This window comes from Pogoniulus pusillus, chromosome Z (assembly GCF_015220805.1).
Source record: "Pogoniulus pusillus isolate bPogPus1 chromosome Z, bPogPus1.pri, whole genome shotgun sequence".
NCBI classification, from domain to species: domain Eukaryota; kingdom Metazoa; phylum Chordata; class Aves; order Piciformes; family Lybiidae; genus Pogoniulus; species Pogoniulus pusillus.
The window spans coordinates 27,457,456-27,476,615 of record NC_087309.1 but is presented as its reverse complement, the minus strand read 5'-3'; the positions used below and the strand labels follow the sequence as shown (position 1 = coordinate 27,476,615).

General features: G+C 45.1%; 1 protein-coding gene across 2 annotated transcripts; it reads left to right on the top strand.

The window, feature by feature from the left end:
* The first annotated feature begins 402 nt into the window (after positions 1 to 402).
* HDHD2 (haloacid dehalogenase like hydrolase domain containing 2) lies at positions 403 to 18,453 on the top strand. Of its 2 annotated transcripts, none has more exons than XM_064140778.1 (7): positions 403 to 535; positions 3,361 to 3,466; positions 5,947 to 6,155; positions 8,499 to 8,583; positions 14,568 to 14,784; positions 15,592 to 15,655; positions 17,078 to 18,453. In XM_064140778.1, the coding sequence occupies exons 1-7, from the start codon at positions 418 to 420 to the stop codon at positions 17,179 to 17,181; spliced, it is 903 nt and encodes a 300-aa protein (XP_063996848.1). In that variant the 5' UTR covers positions 403 to 417; the 3' UTR covers positions 17,182 to 18,453. The 2 variants fall into 2 exon arrangements, with proteins under 2 accessions (XP_063996848.1, XP_063996850.1); XM_064140780.1 differs by having other exon boundaries at positions 476 to 535; positions 3,365 to 3,466.
* The last annotated feature ends 707 nt before the right edge of the window (positions 18,454 to 19,160 follow it).

Sequence of the window (19,160 nt, the reverse complement as noted above, 5' to 3'; positions counted from 1 at the left end):
GCTAGAGCGCGGCCCCCACACACTGAAGCTTCTGTCCCAGCCGAATTGTCCTTACAATTGTTTCTTTCTAAGCAGCTGTAGGAACTTTACCTTCCAAATGAGCACAAGCATTATGCGCGGGGTGCCGGCATACGCACTAGGGTCGCATGCGCCAGACCTGTCGGGGCAGTTGGTGGCTTTCACCCTGCTCCTTCCTACCCCCGAGCGCGCAGCTCCGAGCCTTAGGGGCAGCCACCGAGCCGGGCACCGGTGCCACTTCCCGCTCCTGTCGTGACGCTCCCCGGACCACCCGCCCTCAGCTCTACCGAGGTCCCTGCGGCTGCCCATGGCGGTGCCTGACGGCGGATGCCCGAGCCCAGACGAAGACAGCGGTCGTTCAGGACTGAGTGACGCCTGGGTTCTGTGGCCGTGGCTGCCATGGCGGCAGCAGGCGGACTCCGGCGCTCAGTTGGACAGCCCTGTCGCGGCCAGGGCCCCGTGGGGCGGGACGGTGGCGGGCAGGCTGCCGGGGCTGTGGTGGTGCTGCCGGAGCCAGGTTAGTCTCGGCGAAGGAGCGTTGTCGCTACGTTGCTCTCCGTGCTTGTCCGAATGGGCTCGGCCGCCCTCTTCGGACGCGAAGGGGCGGGCGGGACTGCCGCGGGAAAGGGGAGCCCGCCGCTCGGCTGTTCGCCTGGCACGGGGCGGGCCAGCCCATCTGCCCCTTGTAAACCGGCGGCAAAAAGCGGTGTCGTCCCCTTGGCGTGGCAGAGTAGCTGTGTCCTTGCGCCCTTCCCAGCGCGGCGAGGGGAGAGGAAGACACCTGCCCCTCTTATGGGACAGGGGCCGGCCACGGGGCTTTGCAGTGAACCAGGAGCGACGTTCAGTGCTGACTCCCCGGGGGACCGTGACCAGTCCACGGGGGAGGCCATGTAGGCTCTCTGTGGGCCTGAACGGGTTGTTATGCCTGCAGCCCTAGTGCCATCAGCCCTGAATCTGAGCCGCTCTACTGCCTTGTCCTGTTGTTCTCCAGTGAGTTCTCTATCGAGGTCGTGCTGTCGTTTCAGGGAAAGGCCTCGCCTTCACTGGTGGCCCTGCAGAGGCCCAGTGTGGTGGCCTGATGGTGAGATCAGGGAGCAGAAAGGAACAGGAGCTCGGGGAGGCTTGTCCTGCATAAACGCTGTGGGGCACCTGCCGTGGAGAGGAGCCCTCAGCATACCTACACCATTACAAGCCATACCACGAGAGGACAAAGCGTCCTTCCCTGTAGGTTGTGGGCGTCTTGTTGCCTCCCCGTAGGGCATGTAGGTGCTTTAGACTGACAAAGACCAGGTTGGAGTTGGACTGTATAGGCCTTCGTGTCTTGAGCTGCCTGGATTACCATATGGCCTCATCCATTTGCTGTAGCAAATGTGTTGGGCTGTGACTATGAACGCTGAGTTACTACAGGTTTTAGCTCTTTCTTGCAAGGCCATGAATTCTGTGCTTAAAATCAGGCGATGCTGGAAACTGATTTTGCAAATAACTTCAGTAAGGCCTGGTTAAATGTGCTGTGAGAAGGGGGACAAAAAGAGATCTGGGGTAAAAGTGGAATAACAGCAACAATAAAAAGGTCTGTTTCTGTTAAATGGAAGTATTCTATGTCCGTCTTTAGCTGTGCTATCCATTCAGGCATGGTGCAGTTACTCTGCAGTTGTGTGTCTTTGGCTAGAGAATTTATATTGCAGCACCTTCTTTGCTTGTCTTTTTAATACTTCTCAGCACTCAGATGTCCTGTGCCAGAGTTCAAGTGGCTGAGGTAAAACTGTTTTGTTTCATGGAAGTAATGCAGAGTCATCCAAATTCCATTCTGTTCAAACACGTTATCTGCATTAAGTGTTTTACTGGGAGAAGATGTCTTAGATGCCCTCTTTTAACATGTAGCGGGAGAAGCTTCCTTTGAAGTTCTGTAATCAGCTTTCTGTCATAGACATTTAACCTTGGCCTGTGTAGCACCAGATATATCATAAAATAAGTATTTTCTTATTGCAGGCACTCAGCAGGAAAAATTAAAGTGAAAGCTGAGAATTTTCTCTGTGTGTGTCTTGTACCTGAGACATCACATTCATGTGTTTTTTATCATTGATAAGACAGTCTGCAAAGGTAAAATTGTCTAGATAGAAAATTAGGACTGTCAAAAAGACAGGTCCTAATCTTCGTGCTGATTAGTTTGGATTGAATGTAAGGAAGAATTTTTTTACAACAAGGGTGATGAAACACTGGCATGGGTTTCCCAGAGGTGTTAGAAGCCTCATCCCTGGAAGAATTCCAGATCAGGTAGGACAGGGCTTTGAGCATCCTGATCTAGAGGAAGTGTTCTATACTTATACTCTGCATGTTTTTTAAGACTCTGTATTACATGTTCTGTCTATAATCAAGACAGGTCAACATGAAGCAGCTCTGATGACCTGCTGGTGATGACAGATCAGGTAGTTGTTACTGTCTAACAAACAGGAGACAAGCTTTTGTATCGTACATTTTTTAACAAATAGCAAACTTGATCGTGGAGCAAAGTACAGCACTTGCAACACATATAATGATCTGAAGAAAGGCTTTTAGCCAGATGACTTGCATAATAACCTCACTGTTTTCTTCCCCAGTGCCTTTATTGTTTGAATGCTGCCTTTTCTTCTGGCCTGTCTCCTGTACTTGTTGATGTGTCACAGAAGTTTGCTGTAGAAAAACTGCTTTGCAAGAGGAGCTGATAATGCTTTGAGGTGCAGAATATTTTTGAGCCTTGAGAGCTTCTGGCCGAAATCCGCGCTGGTGTGCCGGCAAACGACCACAGAATAACCTAAGTGTTAGGGCAGCTGAATTGTGCTGTAGGCTGAATCACCGTAGATCTTGCTTACAAAAGTGAAACTAAAAATATGCACTTTTGCAGAGTGTTTTGAGCTTTATAGTCAGAACACTGTGTCATTGCTTAGAACTATTATGTTTATTTTTACTCGAGCAGCGCCATTGGTGTCGATGGGACTTGCCAAAATGTGCTTGCTGAGGCCTTGAACCGGCAATACCAGACCTAATGATCCTCTTCCCAACAGTCTTAGTTGTTTAGAGATTTTTTTTTGACGTGCACAAATAAAGACACTTAGAGAACAAATAGCACCTGATTTCCATATATAGAGTCTTTGGGAAAACACCACCCCATCAATTATGTATTTTTTTTAAACACTGCCTTTTATTTCTCTGTCTAAAGGGGCCCATTTAATACTGCGAGTAATGTTCTGAGTAATACCGGGCTTGGCACAAATGAGGTGCTTAACTGAGTTCCTTATTTTTATTATCCATTGTCTGCTAACCAGTTTTCTGTTGTTTCATTTATTTGCCTTTTCCCTGGGGAAGGAAGGATGGCAGCTCGGCGTGTGCTGAAAGCTGTCTTGGTGGATCTCAACGGCACACTTCACATTGAAGACTCGGCTGTGCCAGGCGCACAGGAAGCTCTTAAAAGGCAAGCTACCTTTTTTTTATTTCCTCTGATAGGTTCTGTCAGCACAAAGGTGCTTCTTTAAATGGGCCTGAAGCTCCTACCTTTTTACGCTGTTGTAGATAAGCAAATACGTGGCCACATTCTACTTTTATTTACACCTGTACTGATACCAAGAAGCCTGAAATCAGCAAAAGGCCTAGGTATTGGAAAGTTGCCATGTGTCACCTGAAGCTCCATATCCTTCTAAAGTTGCTGTCTAGTTCTTTTAAAATATTTTTTATTCAGAACGTTTCAGCTAATTCATACAGTGCTGCAGCCTGAACTGAAGTGGAAAGTAGTTAAGTTAACCTGAATTACCAAACATACACTAAAGTCACTTCAGCTCAGCTGTTCCTCAGTGCTTTGTTTAACTACAGGAACCTAACTGTATGTCTGAGCCCTTCATCTATGGTGAGCTAAAGTAGAACAACACAACAGCTTGGTGCAGTGTGCAAGGCATCCTTTGGAGGGTTCTTATGTCTTTTGTCATTAGGAGGAAGTTCTTTACTATGAAGGTAGTGGAATGCTGGAACAGGTTGGAGGCCCCATCCCTCAAGACATTTGAGGTCAGACTTGATGGGGCTCTTAGCATTGTGATCCAGTTGGGGATGCCCCTGCTTACTGCAGGAGGTTTGACAAGATGACCTTTAAAGGTTCCTTTCAACTTACAGTTTGGTCTTTCAGCCAGGGCTTTGCTCTATTATTTTTAAAGTTTCTCTCTGAGTAAAAAAACACAGCTGCTTTTCTAATGTGGGAAACATTTGATAGTACAGCCCATGTGTTGTGGAGATTACAGCACATTAGTGAACAGGACAATTGCTTTTCTCATGAAAAGTTGTCCGGAGGAACTGACGTGTAGTAAAATGACTTAATAAAATGACTTAATCTGACCAAGTCAGTGGCAAAACAGGATATGGACCACCAGAGATCCTTGTACTGTGTTATGACACTTTGCCTAAAGAAGACATCTGGCAATAGATGAAGAAAAAATAATAGAAGAGAGGAACAGGGCTGAGTTAGGAATAAGACATTTTTACTAGAGCCTTATTGGCTGCTTAAATTTTTACAGATTATTTCCTGAAAGTGAAAAATTTCAGATAAGCAAAAACTTCTAAAGCATTTGATACTCTTTCATTACCCACTCATTGGACATTTTCTATCTGGTTTTTCATGCTGCAGGGAAGACTTGTTCCAGATGAGTCAGCATTCTCCAAAATCTGTGTGTATATATAAAAGTAGTGGTATTGTCAAGAAGAGCTCAATATGTCCTCTCTGCTCCTCACTTCCAAGCCCCTCAGGCAGTAGAACAAATAGAAGAAATGTCTTCTGTAGAATCAGAAGGCAAACTGTTTTATAAAGTCATTGATTCATCTCTGTTTTCTGCTTAGTACCTGCTGGGCTGTCTCATGCAGGCCCTGTCCTGGCTTTGAGAAGGGAAGGGATAAGATGCAGAGAGAGTCTGGTGCTGTTTGTCAGCTGCAGTTTTTTGTCACAGGTATAGAGATAAGGTGCCATCATTTCACTGCAAAGAACAGAAGGTCTTATTGCATAGAAGTTTGAAAAAACTACTTTCTGGCACTCCTTTCTGCTAATCCACATCATTGCCCTTCCTAAAGAGAAGCCAAAGTGATTGTCATGTTGTTTGCAGTGTGTCTTTCTGAGCAGCAGACCAGACAAGAGAACAAAGTGGCAGGTGCAAGTGAGTTTCTACCATTGATCAACTTTATTCTGATGTTTTTCATGCAGTTGTGATGCAATCGTTTGTTTCTATAGCAACAAACAGAAAGTGATGGTGGGGGAATAATTAAAGGGAGCGCTGTTGAAATTGTCACTTAAAATTATCTGATTATTTGATAGTGTACTGTCAGTGTATGGCAGTAAAGTGCTTTTATGTGATATCGGTGTTCTTCAGTAAGGGGAGATTTGGCTGCAAAAGCTGGCATCAGATCTCCACACAGGTAACACTGGCCTCTGGAGCATCCTGCATCTTTGAGCGAGCCACAGCTGCTGTGAAGTTCATCTGGCATGTGGAGTTTGATACATTAATTTAGCATCAAGGTTCTTTAGTTTATTTACTTTGGTCTGGGATGCAACTGATCCAGAAAACAAGTCTGGTTTATTTATTATGTAGTCTGAAGTCAAAGGCTTTTCCAGCTGTTGATCATTGATGTGTTTGTTACTATGACAGAGATGGAGTTTGGATTCACCTTTTTGTCCTGACTTTTCCTCCAAGCAAGAGAGACTTGGTCTTCTTCTGGTAGCTGTATTTCTTGCTATTTATTTCATGCTGTCCTCCAGTTTCACAGAAGTTAACAACTTCATGGTTCTTGTGTGGCACCAGTCCTCTGGGATGTATAGTCTTCTCATCTCCAGCCTTTAGAAAAACAGCCCCTTTTCATTCCCAAACTAATGTAAATAGGAAAGTGCTGTTTAGCAGGTTGCCTTTGCTCTTCATTCATCAGGCTGCGTGGCGCTCCAGTTACCATTCGGTTTGTGACAAACACAACAAAGGAGTGCAAGAGGGACTTGCTGGAGAGGCTGACAAAACTGGGATTTGACATCACAGAAAACGAGATCTTCACGTCTCTGACAGCAGCCAGAAATCTCCTGGAGCAAAAGCAAGTGCGGCCTCTCCTCCTGGTGGATGACAAGGCCCTGTCTGACTTTACAGGTGAGATGGTCGGAGAACAGCCTGGGAGAAATAAGTGAACAGCTTGAGGAAACAGAGTGCTCTCTCTTTTCTAGAATGACAGACTTAAATATGCTCTTAGCCATGATGAAACCTGAAATCTGAAACTATCCAGAGTCGTAAAGATCCTTTGTTTTAAATTAATGGTAAACAGCCTAAAATCAGACATTCTTGAGGCGTAGTGGAAATGACAGCAAAAATGTTTAAATAATCAGGAATTCAGGTAATTTCCAGGGGAGAAAAAAAGTAATGCTTATGACCAGATCATCAGAGTTGTATTGTACTGGTGCTGATTTGGTTTATAGCAAGGATATGTCCATTTGTTGGAAATCAAGTTTCCTTCAGCTCATAAAGAGCTGAAAAGCCAGCATGTGAGCTTGTGCAGAAGGCTGTCTCTCTTAACAGATCATTATTAAATGTTAAATCTCATGGTAGCTATTGTTACTTACCTTGTATTGAACACCTGGGCCTCACTCTATGTACTTTGGTACCATAACTGGTGGCAGATAATCACCCTGATTTCTCTAGGTAGACCTCTTTAGAAACATGCTTTAGTTCCACATGTTCCCATTTCATGTCCTCAACAATAAGGGGAGTAGAAGATATATTCTAACTTGGGCATGTCTGGTGGGTGCCTGAAGCTAGAGCGCTTAGTCCATGAATTAACTACGTTGTTTTAAGCATGGTGAATATAGCCACCTTTTAGCATACTGAGAATTCAGAACTGAGTATTGTGTACTCAAGTGCTTCATTGAAAGTCAAGAAAGCATAGATCTGGCTGGCTGGCTGGCTGCTGGTCCCTGCCCCTTGCCTTGTGAACTGAAGTCCTTATGCATGTGTAATTTAAGTAGGTTCTAATCTTGCTAGGAGCGGATGTTTCTTGTTAAATTTTAGTGCCACAGTTTAGTTAGTAATCTTCAGAAAGAATGGTGTTGAGGAGAAAAGCCTCTATGGGCTCTGAGAGCAATGGAACTTGATAATCTTTCCTACATAGCATTGTATCCAGAGAAGCACGCCTCTAGCAATATTCTGTATTTGTGTTCTTGGGTCAGAGAGAGCAACTATTGCACTGGAGATAGTTGAATCAGTTTAATCTCCATCTGTTTGGGATCTTTCCATCAATTTTGCGGTAGCTGATGCTGATTTGTGTAAAAAATGGTAGAGATATCAGTGGAGTGTATTGGTGGCATAATATGTGTTACTTGGATCTGGAGTGGTTTGTTTTGTTTTTTGGTTGCAAGAGGTTTTCCTCATGTTCTCTCGGTGCTGCTTTTGAAGCAGTTGAGTACAAAGAAGAGTGCTTTAAATTCCCGTTAATGGCTGCTGTTGAACTGTTCTTGGCTGTGTTTTCTATGAAGTTGATCATAGATAGATGAATTGTTAGTTAAAATTCCTGAGTGCTTTTGAGGGAAATGCCACAAATCTATATGACAACTCTCTCTGAGCATACATTTTGCTGTCCAAGCTAACTGAAGGACATGTGGCGGGAGACAGCAGCCAGCAGGCTGCAATGACAACCTCTGAAAACCTTGGAGCACTTGTTGTCCCTGTAAAGGTGTGGAAGATATCCTTTGTGAAGGCAGGATACAGCTGATAACTTAACCTGTCATAAATAAAACCATCTGTTATTTCTGTTTCTCCTGTAGGTGTTGCTCTGCTTCCATGGTTGTTCCTGTGCACAGGTGGCACTACCTTGTAAAAACAGTTGTTTCTGGAGCAGTGCAGGGCAAAGGAGGTGCAAGCTGTTCTTGAGGAGACGAGTGCACGTTACAAGAAAGACCTTCCAGAAAATCCAATACAAATCTAGTGTAACAACTTCGAGGTCATACAGCAATAGTGTCTTTGCCATCATAACCAGGCTGATATGCAGACCAATAGTCAGGCTTTACACACTATGGAGTTTTCTCTAACTGGACAGAATAGAAAAACTGGATGGAATTTGCTAGTCTTTCTGTCCTACAAAACAAATGAGTACATATATAAACAGATTATTAGAAAATAAAAAGTAATTCAGTTTTAAAAGTTGTTAGTGAAGTGATTAGTGCAGTTGAGTGCATTTCAGTGGTGGCACTGAGACAATCACTGTTTGACAATTAAGACCACCCAGTGGCATTGTTGTGTTCCTTGGGAAGGTTGGCAGAGTCTGGATAGATAAACACCTTTTCCACAGTTGCTTTCCTAAAAGACATAAAAGTAGTCTGTATGGTGTGTCTGTGCCAGAAAATGCTTGGTTTTGCTGTAAATTGATTAACTGCACATGCTGACTGTGTGCTACAAAGTATGAATGAAAATCTCTTCACTCAGAGTCATGTTTTGATTTTCCAGGTATAGCTACCGATGATCCCAATGCAGTGGTGGTAGGACTGGCTCCTGAGCACTTTCACTATGAGATGATGAACAGAGCATTTCAGTAAGTCAGCCTTTCCTTATGGCTCTTTGAGTGGCAGATGTCTCATGCTGGGCTCTGTACCTCTGCATATGCAGGGAAACCCTTCTTATATGGGAAGAAGGGGAGGATACTAATATCACTGTTAAATAGCATGATTATGGTGTCTTTCCCTGTGTCTGAGAGAGAGACACTAATTTGTGACTTTAACCATGAACTGTCCAGCCCTGGTTATTAGATTTCAGTCTACAAATAAATTGTAGAATTACAGTCATGTTTGTCACTGAGGTGAAAAAGTTGACAGTGCTTCCAGAGGAAAAACACTGAACCAGGGATGTTGGTAAGTATCTGAGAGATGGTTTCTGCATTCAAACCTCAACTTTTGGAGCTCAAATATTATAGGGACTGTAATGCAGTATTTAGGGAAGAATATTCCTCATTTATCTAGTACAGGATTTCTGTCAATTTCTTCTGAAACATCTTATGTTCAGGAGTGGCCAGCAAAGTCTGCTGGGCTGGAGGAACTTTGGATCTGATCTGTTCTGTTATTTCTAAGGATATTTGTCTTTTGTGTTGATTAAAGGATAAATGTGGTAAATGTTTGCCGTGGCTGTATGTGAGTGAAGATTCAGTAGTGTGTGCAACGGTGCATAGCCATGCATCCTTCCTTATAGTTCTAGCTCAGCACAGTGCTTTTGATTTTTAGCTTGAAAAAATCTTTATCTGCAAAGACTGGAACGAGAGCCTATTGCTGAATTTGGCCCCCATAATGTGACCTTCTTCTGTTGTTAAATGTACAAAGAAAGGTCATCCAAGTGTGTCCCTTACCTGGCACCCTAGCAGAGCCTGCCCAATGTTCATCTCATCTCGCTGGGAGGTCTCTGGGCTCGCTTTCCTTCAGCAGTGGTTTAGGCCAAGCTGTTCAGTCTGGCCTTCTAATGGAGAAGGTACACCCAGCTGTGAGTGCTGACCCTTATGGGCATCTGGTAAACAACTTCAGTATTATCTCAGCACTGAGAAGAATGTCTGGTAATGCTCTGGATAACTACCTGCCCTGCTGTGCTATGTGGCATGTGATGAGTCCTTTCGACTCTGCTCAGAGTGTGATGGCTAGCACACAGTTTTTAACTTTGGAGTTTGAAAAAACTTAACTTCAGTCACCTTAATCTGTAGTTACAACCACTAAATCCAAAGAAGGAGCATCAGTTACTAATCCCCAGTAGTTTATAGAGACTCCTTGTAGAAGGAAACAAAGTGCTACACTTATCTGTGCAAATGTATATCACAAGGACCTGTATTGACCCAAACTGACTCTCTCTCTGCCTTACTAGTGCATGGGACAAATGGCATTGATTTTAGAGTTTTACAGCATGCTTATTTCACAACTGCATGAGTTTAACCATGCAGTGCCTACCTCATCTTATTTATTGATACTTCTGTCATGAATACATGAGACGCTGAATAATAGTTATTAGCTGTCTTGGTGGTGACAGGGACACTGAAAACAAGAAACCAGCCATCCCCTTATGAGCCCCTGAGAGCCCCAGGTTTGCCCAGGCCAGCAGAACTGCCTCTGTAAAGGTGGACAGTTCTGTATTTGAGCTTTGTTCACTAAACAAATAATTTGGTACTAGCTTTGCTGGTGGAAGGCCAAGTTTAGTTGCTTGCCACAGGCATTGCATGCTGCAAGCGTGACCTTGCTGCCCAAAAGAGACACATTCAGAGGGTAGCATGAGTGTATGTTTTCTGTGCAGCCTATGTCAAGAGCTGTCTGGATGGTGTAGCCAAATATTGAGCAAGGCTGAGTTCTTTGGCACACCCTGCCTTGTGCAGACACATTCCTAGCCACTCAGCTGTGCTGCCTGCCTGGAGGAAAACTTCATCCTCTGTGAATCTGTCCTAGACTTTCCTGGTGTTTTTCTGGTTCTATGTTTCAGGCTGGGGCAGAGGCACTAGGGTTGGCTCTGTCTGATCTTGAACATCTTTCTGAGTTATTCTAGATTTTCCCCTCAGTCCTCTATTGAGTGTAAACGATTCTGCTGGTGTCAGTTTTGTTTGGTCTAATGGAAATAACTACTGGCTACATCCACTTCATTTTGAGTCTTATCTTGTGCTCATATTCCTTGTCCTTTACTGCTTAGCTAATGAAGTCACTTTGAAATTGTATTGCCAATAGCAAAACTTAAAAGGTGAATTTGATTAAATGCAGATATCTGCAGCACCAGTGCCAATGTCTGAGAGAGTGACCTGGGCTCCTGGAAGGTGTCATTCATTTTTCCCCAGTAGTGCTTAAAATAGGGCAGTTGAACTGTGTTCCAGCAGTGCTTTTTCCTCTCTGTTGGCTGTGAAGAGACCAGCATAAGTAATTACCTGGTAGGCAACTACTCTATTGATATTCAGCTTTGGGTTAGGTGAGAGTGGTGGTGAATGGTGCCACATCCAGCTGGCGGCCAGTCACTAGTGGTGTCCGTCAGGGATCAGTGCTGGGCCCCATCCTCTTTAACATCTTCATGGATGACCTGGATGAGGTCATCGAGTCAGTCACCAGCAAGTTTGCAGATGACACCAAGCTGGGGGCAGATGTGACTGAGTTGGAAGGCAGAAGGGCTCTGCAGCGGGACCTTGACCACCTGGACAGATGGGCAGAGTCCAATGGGATGGGGTTCAATAGCTCCAAGTGCAGGGTGCTGCACTTTGGCCACAACAACCCCATGGAGAGATACAGGCTGGGGTCGGAGTGGCTGGAGAGCAGCCAGATAGAAAGGGATCTGGGGGTGCTGATTGATACCCGCCTGAACATGAGCCAGCAGTGTGCCCAGGTGGCCAAGAGAGCCAGTGGCATCCTGGCCTGCATCAGGAATGGTGTGGTCAGCAGGAGCAGGGAAGTCATTCTGCCCCTGTACTCTGCACTGGTTAGACCTCACCTTGAGTACTGTGTTCAGTTCTGGGCCCCCCAGTTTAGGAGGGACATTGAGATGCTTGAGCGTGTCCAGAGAAGGGCGACGAGGCTGGTGAGAGACCTTGAGCCCAAGCCCTACGAGGAGAGGCTGAGGGAGCTGGGATTGTTTAGCCTGGAGAAGAGAAGGCTCAGGGGTGACCTTATTGCTGTCTACAACTACCTGAAGGGTGGTTGTGGCCAGGGGGAGGTTGCTCTCTTCTCTCAGGTGGCCAGCACCAGAACGAGAGGACACAGCCTCAAGCTGCGCCAGGGGAGATTTAGGCTGGAGGTGAGGAGAAAATTCTTCACTGAGAGAGTCATTGGACACTGGAATGGGCTGCCCGGGGAGGTGGTGGAGTCACTGTCCCTGGAGCTGTTCAAGGCAGGATTGGACGTGGCACTTGGTGCCATGGTCTAGCCTTGAGCTCTGTGGTAAAGGGTTGGACTTGATGATCTGTGAGGTCTCTTCCAACCCTGATGATATTGTGATACTGTGAATCTAACACTCTAATATGAGTCCCAGAATGAGATGGACAGAGTAAGGCTGTTCTCTAGGCACCATTTAAAATGACTGAGACTAAAACAGGATTTTGGTGCCACATTGAAAAGAATTCTCTCAGGTGAGATCTTCTGTGCAAACCTCTGAATGTAAGTGGCTGTGGTCCTGCTGTGAAATTAAATTTTCCTCTATCCTAGAGGCAACCTTCCATTGTGAACATGTCTGGCTGCTCACAGAGACACATGCCAGTTTTGGAGTGCATTGATTCATTGTAAGTGTTTTATGATAATTAAGTGAAATGAAATATTATCATTTATGTACAGCTCAGAGTACCCAGACTGCTCTGCAAGTGTGTGGGGGGGAGCAGATGTCCTTTAAGGAGTGCAGAGCTCACCTAAGTCAGCTTCTGAGGAGACACAGGAGAGCTCCTGAAAGGCAGTGAAGGAGAAAAGCAGTAGTTTGTTTTCTTAAAATCAGGCGGGGTTAAGGACAAAAGTCCTCCGTTCTGCCCTCAAGGTAGCAGCCAGTGTTTCCCTTCTGTCTCTCACCCATGTGACAAAGACTGGAGTTGTCTGCAATATCTGAAGAAGGTGCTGTAACATGAAATAGGAAGCATTCGGTAATAGCTGCCTCACATTTTATAGATATTGCCTGGAGGGCTTTTGTTGCACTGAGACTGAAGCTGAGGAGGGGGAGAACTGCAATGACGGTGCTGTGCTTGGTAGGTAGTACCTGAAGGACTCCTCTAGCATGTGTCCTATTGCTGCAGGACAAGCAGCTGCTGTGTCTGCTGTAAGGGAGCGCTACCAGGCAGGTAACAGGAATGGAAGCATCAAAGATGATGTTCCAGATTCTGTGAAAACAAGTCCTCTTAAACTCCTATTTATTATGCTCATGTCACTGGTCCATTGTTTAGGCACGACGTGTGGTAATCAGATGTGCTCCCTGCCATGAGGGTTTTACAAGGCAAGAGTTAGACAAGAGCCCTCAAGCAGGAATGAAGTGAATTGACAGGGGCAACGGCTAGGAGGCTAAGGAGGTGCCGGCTGAGGTCGGTGGAACAACAAACAGCAGTTTCTTAATTGCTTTCATTTTTTTACCAACTTCAGATAAACCTGTGTTCCATGAAGGTTTTTAGTAGGTAGGTTAGCTGCAGGATACTGTCTGTGCAGCCCCAAGGAAGGTGCATACTGGTGTATCAGGGCAGAAATGAGTCTCTGAAAGGTGGAAGGATCACAGCTGTGGGCAGGGAGCAGTTGCCCTTCCAGACCATTGCTGCACTCACGTCCTGAGGCTCCCAGGTGCTGTGCACAGCTAAGATTCTCTTCGAACACTGCCATATGGTGCATTGTGACCCTTAAGGGCAACAAAGCTGGTGAGGGGCCTGGAGCACAAATCCTATGAGGAGAGGTTGAGGGAGCTGGGCCTGTTTAGCCTGGAGAAGAGGAGGCTCAGGGGTGATCTTATTACTGTCTACAACTACCTGAAGGGACATTGTAGCCAGGTGGGGGGTGGCCTCTTCTCCCAGGCAACCAGCAATAGAACAAGGGGACACAGTCTCAAGTTGTGCCAGGGTAGGTATAGGCTGGATATAAGGAAGAAGTTCTTGCCAGAGAGAGTGATTTCCCATTGGAATGGGCTGCCCAGGGAGGTGGTGGAGGCACCGTCCCTGGGGGTCTTCAAGAAAAGACTGGATGAGGCACTTAGTGCCATGGTCTAGTTGATTGGTTAGGGCTGGGTGCTAGGTTGGACTGGATGATCTTGGAGGTCTCTTCCAACCTGGTTGGTTCTATGATTCTATGATTCTATGATTTTATTCTGCTTCCACTTGGAATATCTGATGCCTGTTAGCAAGGAGCCCAAATCTAGCTTTGTTTCTAAAATGCTTAGTAATAGTGCTCGTAACTGGAGAGTTCCATGGGACGCATATAATCTCAGTGCTTTTCTTGTTCAACTTCTTACTGTAATTCTTCCAGTGTTAATATACAAAGCGAAAGTAATATGATTCACCTTGTACTTGGAACCCATTTGAACAACCCTTTTTGCTGGAAACACATTGCAGTTTGGCTGCCACAGGTGGCACAACAGCCCCAAGAGTTGCTGGGGTGTAGATTTCCTGACAGCAGCATCCTGAAAGCATCGCAGGGTTCTTAGTTCAGGTGAGGAGATTAAGGCCGCGGCCATCAAACCTGCAACCACTGCTAGTGGTTCATATATTCTAAAATACATGATAGGGGTTCTGCTGTTAGGATGTTTGCCTAAGAAAAGTGAGGCTCCTTGGAGCAATGAGTCTAATTGCCTGAGAGACATAGAGAGGATTTAAAAATAGTTACCTGTTAAAATCCTCAAGAAAAATTCTTTATTTGGGGGATGTGTTTTATTAGCTGTTTCTGGAGAAAAGAAAGGAAGAAACTTATTTACCTCTCCAAATGGGTGCTACCTTGCATTATGATTTGAGGCTTCATGAAAATCAGCGTCTGCAACTTAGATGAAAGCCAGATGAGGCCTTCAGCTGTAAATCTAATTTCTGTTATATTAATTTTTGTGCTTTCTCCTTCATTCATTCTTTAGGTTGATTTTGAATGGTGCTCCTCTTATAGCTATACATAAAGCCAGATACTTCAAGAAAAAAGATGGCATGGCTCTGGGACCTGGACCTTTTGTAACTGGTCTGGAATATGCAACAGACACCAAAGCAACTGTAGTGGGGAAGCCAGAGAAAACCTTCTTCCTGGAAGCTCTGCGGGGCATTGACTGTGCCCCAGAGGAAGCCATCATGATTGGTGACGTACGTGGGGACCACATAGCCTATCACCTGCCTGTCAACTGCATGTCTTGTCCCCCAGATATTACAAACTGATCTTTCTAAAACCACTGGGATTAAATGACAACTGGAAATTGAACCCTCAAAACTTGCAGGGTTTGCTAGGCAGTCCATGAGGCTGCTTCTCTTGCTTCAGCTGCTATTTGATCAGGTAGAAATCATGTAGTAAATCATTCCTGTGACTGTTTGTCCAGTAGGTAGCTAAAAGCTTTGACTTTGTTTAGCTGCTTTTAAGTGGCTGCTTAGTGATATGCAAAGTGGAGAATCATAGAATCCCAATACTGTTTAGATTGGAGGAGACCTTTAAAATCAAGTCCAACTGTTAACCTATCACTGCCAAGTCACCATTAAATCATGTCACTAAGTACCACATTTACATGTCTTTTAACAACCTCCAGGGGTGGTGACTCCACTACTTTTCTGGGCAGCCTTGTTCAGGACTTGACAACCATTACTGGGAAGATGTTTTTCTGAATATCCAATATAAACCTCCATTGGTACAACTTGAGGCCATTTCCTCTTGTGCTATTACTTGTTCCTTGGGAGAAGAGAGGATTGTACAGAGCAGTAAGGTCTCTTCTCAGCCTTCTTTTCTTCAGGGTAACTAATCCCACTTCCCTCAGCCACTCTTTACAGGACATGCTCTAGAGCCTTCACCAACTTCCTTGCCCTTCTTTGGAAGCAGTTCAGCATCCTAATGTTTTGAATTACATGAAACTGAACAAATTTGATCTGTGGCCACTAACCAACTGATCTTCTGTTCTGTTCCAGGACTGCCGGGATGATGTTGGTGGTGCCCAGAACGCAGGCATGCGTGGGATTTTGGTAAGGACTGGTAAGTACTTGATGGAGCCATCATTCTGGAAGACAGTCATGCATTCAGTGATTTGGCCCTGTGTCCTGGCACCCTCTGTGCCCAGAGTGAAGGTCCATGCTGTGCCCTCTGTTTAACCTCGGTGCTTTGTAGACATCTGTTTGTTCACCAAGGGGCTGCTGAGAGACATCAGGTTCATCACCTCCTGCATTTTGGGGTGATTAGTGTCCAGTTCTGGGCTCTGCAGTTCAAGAGGGATAATGAAGGACTACAAAGGTGATGAGAGGACTGGAGCATGTCTCTGATGAGGAAAGACTGAGACACCTTGGGGCTTTTCAGCTGGAGGGAGACTGAGAGCGGATTTTTATCAAGGCTTATCAATATCTAAAGGGCAAGTGTCAAGAGGATGTGGTGAGGCTTTTTTGCAGTGGTGCCACTAATAGGGCAAAAGGCAATGGGCACAGACTGGAGCTCAAGAAATTCCATCTGAACATAAGGGAAAAAATTCTTTGGGTGTGACAGAGCACTGGAACAGGCTGTCCAGAGAGTCTGTGGAGTCATCTCTGGAGATTTTCAAAACCTACCTGGACATGGTCCTGGGCAGCCTGGTCTGGATGACTCTGCTCTAACAGTGGGGTTGGACTAGACAATCTCCAGAGGTCACTTCCAGGCTCCACATTCTGTGATTTGTGCGTTCAGCACATAGGTTTCCTCAGTTGCAAGGAGGTAGTCTGTCAAGCAGGTGATCGAGGCAGGAGAGGTCACTGTAGTTAATGCTTCAACAGGGCCTGAGCAGGAGGATACAAAGTAGTAGGTAGCGCAGCTGGTCTCACTGGTGTGAGTTTTTTTGCTCTGAAGACTGAAGTCTCAAGCACTAACCAGAACTGTTACATCTTCGATGGCTAAAATGAGCTGTAGCAATCTGACCTCTACAGTAGCAATTAGAAAGTCATTTTGCTTCAGACAAAGGTGCAACCGTAAGGGACTGGCCGTTGTTGTCAGTGTCATTGATGGTATCATAGTGCTGTAGACTGGGTCTTTCTGGGGTGGCAAATGCTTATGCCACACAGTCCACTACACTGAAAAGCAACCCGTCCTGCTTTTCCTTGTAAAATCCAGAGGGAAGCCAACAGCCCAGGTATTTCAAGCAACTACAGCACAGTTATTCAAGTAGTCAGTGGAAGAGCAGTGCCAGTACAGCAGAGACAAACCAGTGCAGAAATTAACTAATTCTAAGCCAGAGCTGCCCCTGGAGGAACCTTCAGTACGGCTCAGTGTTTGTTTAGGGAGGACTTGTGAGATGCTGGTTGCAGGGAACCTGAGATGGGCATTTCTTCTTCTGCATCTGTTTGTTACTGATCTGAGAAAGCTGTAACTTTCATGGTGGAAAAAGGGATACAGGAAGGAGTTTGGTAATTGCATCATTTTGTTAATGTGTTGCAGGTAAATATCGACCAGCAGATGAAGACAAAATCAATCCATCTCCTTACTTAACCTGTGAGAATTTCCCAGAGGCAGTGGAACATATCCTGCAGCATCTGCTCTGAGAAAAGGAGTGCCTAGTTTGAAAAAGCAGCCATGTAACAACATTTCCTTTACTCTTGCTGCAAAAAGTAAGGTCACAGGATCAGTGCATGCATCACTGCATCAGAAGCCTAGCCATGAGTTGTGAAAGGGCAGAAGGACTGTGGATATCCAGCAGGTGAGACAGAAAGGCTACTACCAACTCAGCTGCTGAGTGACTTAGGGAGCATGGCAGAGAATTCTGTGTATTATCATTTTACAAGAAATAACTGTTGAAAGGCCCTGTCTGGGAAGAGTCAGCATTCTTCTGCCAAATAAGCTAAACTGAAAACACCCAAGTAAATAAACCTCGAGGACTAGCAGAGCCTCAGTCAGTCTGTACTGATTTCACTGAGTGTGATTCTCCTCTGCTCTGATTTAAAGGTAGAGATTATCCACGTGTAGAAGTTAGTTTTAAACTAAACCGTCACCATCACTGAATAATAACTACGGTTGATATCTCATTAGAACAGATCCTGTTTTTTGTTTTACATAAAACTGTCAGCACTTTACAGATGTTTTAATTAGATGCTGTTATTAAAAAGAATGGTGCAGAAACAAAAATCTGGTATTAAATGCCTTAGAGACTGCCAATTTTTTAAATTAGACTTCAGCAGGGTCCTATTAATGCTACAGTTGCAAAATTTCACTATTGTTTTTTTGTTTGTTTGTTTGTTTCTTGATGTTATGGGAAAAATTCTTCATGAGCCACAGGGACAGATTCCAGTTTTTACACAGTTGGTTGATAGAGCTGTAATATGGAATTTAATTCTGTAGTATGCAGTGCTTCTCCCATGTGTCAAATGCCCCAATACCAACCAACTTTGTATTGATGGCAAATAGCTTTTCTGGTCCATTTGTAAACTGTAATAATCAAAGTCCTTTACAGCTGTTCTACAGTGCTCCTGAGTGTTAAATTATTAGATTGTAATTATACTTTACTGGAGTATTAACTGTACTGAAAACACAGTTTTGCATTAATGAGCAATGCTTCTCTTGTTAAGAAAAACCATTGTGATGAGTGAATGGGAAGTTCTCCTTACACGGAAGAAGATTTGCCTGCTTTCTGACTGGGTAGATGGTTACATATGCTTAGATCTAACCTGTGTCCAAGACAGAACATGTCAACAGAGTTGACTGGGACGTAGAAATGCAAACAAACAATAAACCCCCAGGAAGAAATGCCATCTTCAGATAGTCTGTATGCCCTCCTAAACTGTGATTGAATAAATTCATATATTTAATATTACTGCCAACAGTTCTGAAACTGCATTTGTTTCTGTTTGAGGTGTGTTAGCGAGGTCCTTTGGTCTGTTGTCAAGGTTGGATCTGGGATGTGGGAGATTCCCCTGAGAAACTGGCTGCTCATGGCTTGGATGAGTTGACTCTGTGCTGGGTTAAAAACTGGCTGGATGGCTGGGTCTGAAGAGTGTTGGTGTGGTCAAACCCAGTTGGCATCCAGTCACAAGGGGTGTTCCCCAGAGCTCAGTACTGGGACCGGTTCTCTTTAATATCTTTATCAGTGATCTGGATGAGGGAATTGAGTGCACCCTCAGTAAGTCTGCAGATGACACTAAGCTTGGAAGGAGTGCTGGATTTGCTAGAGGGTGGAAGGCTTTGCAGAGGTATCTGGACAGACTGAATTGATGGGGTGAGGCCAGTGGTATGAAAGTTAACAAGGCCATGTGCTGGGTCTTGCACTTGGGTCACAGTGAGCCCATACAGTGCTATGGGCTTGGGGCAGAGTGGCTGGAAAGTGGCCTGGCAGAAAAGGACCAGGGGGTGCCAGTCAGTGGTGGTCTGAACATGGGCCAGCAGGGTGCTCTGGTGGCCAAGAACATCAACAGCATCTTGGCCTATATTAGGGTTAGTGTGACCAGTAGGAGTAGGGAAGTGACCATGCCCCTGCACTGAACACTGGTGAGACCACCTCTTGAATACTGTGTTCAGTAACAGACTTGGC

Bases quoted from the DNA above. Each gene is read 5' to 3' on its own strand.
- HDHD2 (XM_064140778.1), top strand. From the start codon at position 418: ATGGCGGCAGCAGGCGGACTCCGGCGCTCAGTTGGACAGCCCTGTCGC. The intron at 6,156-8,498 runs GTGAGATGGTCG...TTGATTTTCCAG, and splicing joins GGCCCTGTCTGACTTTACAG to GTATAGCTACCGATGATCCC. The intron at 15,656-17,077 runs GTAAGTACTTGA...AATGTGTTGCAG, and splicing joins TGGGATTTTGGTAAGGACTG to GTAAATATCGACCAGCAGAT.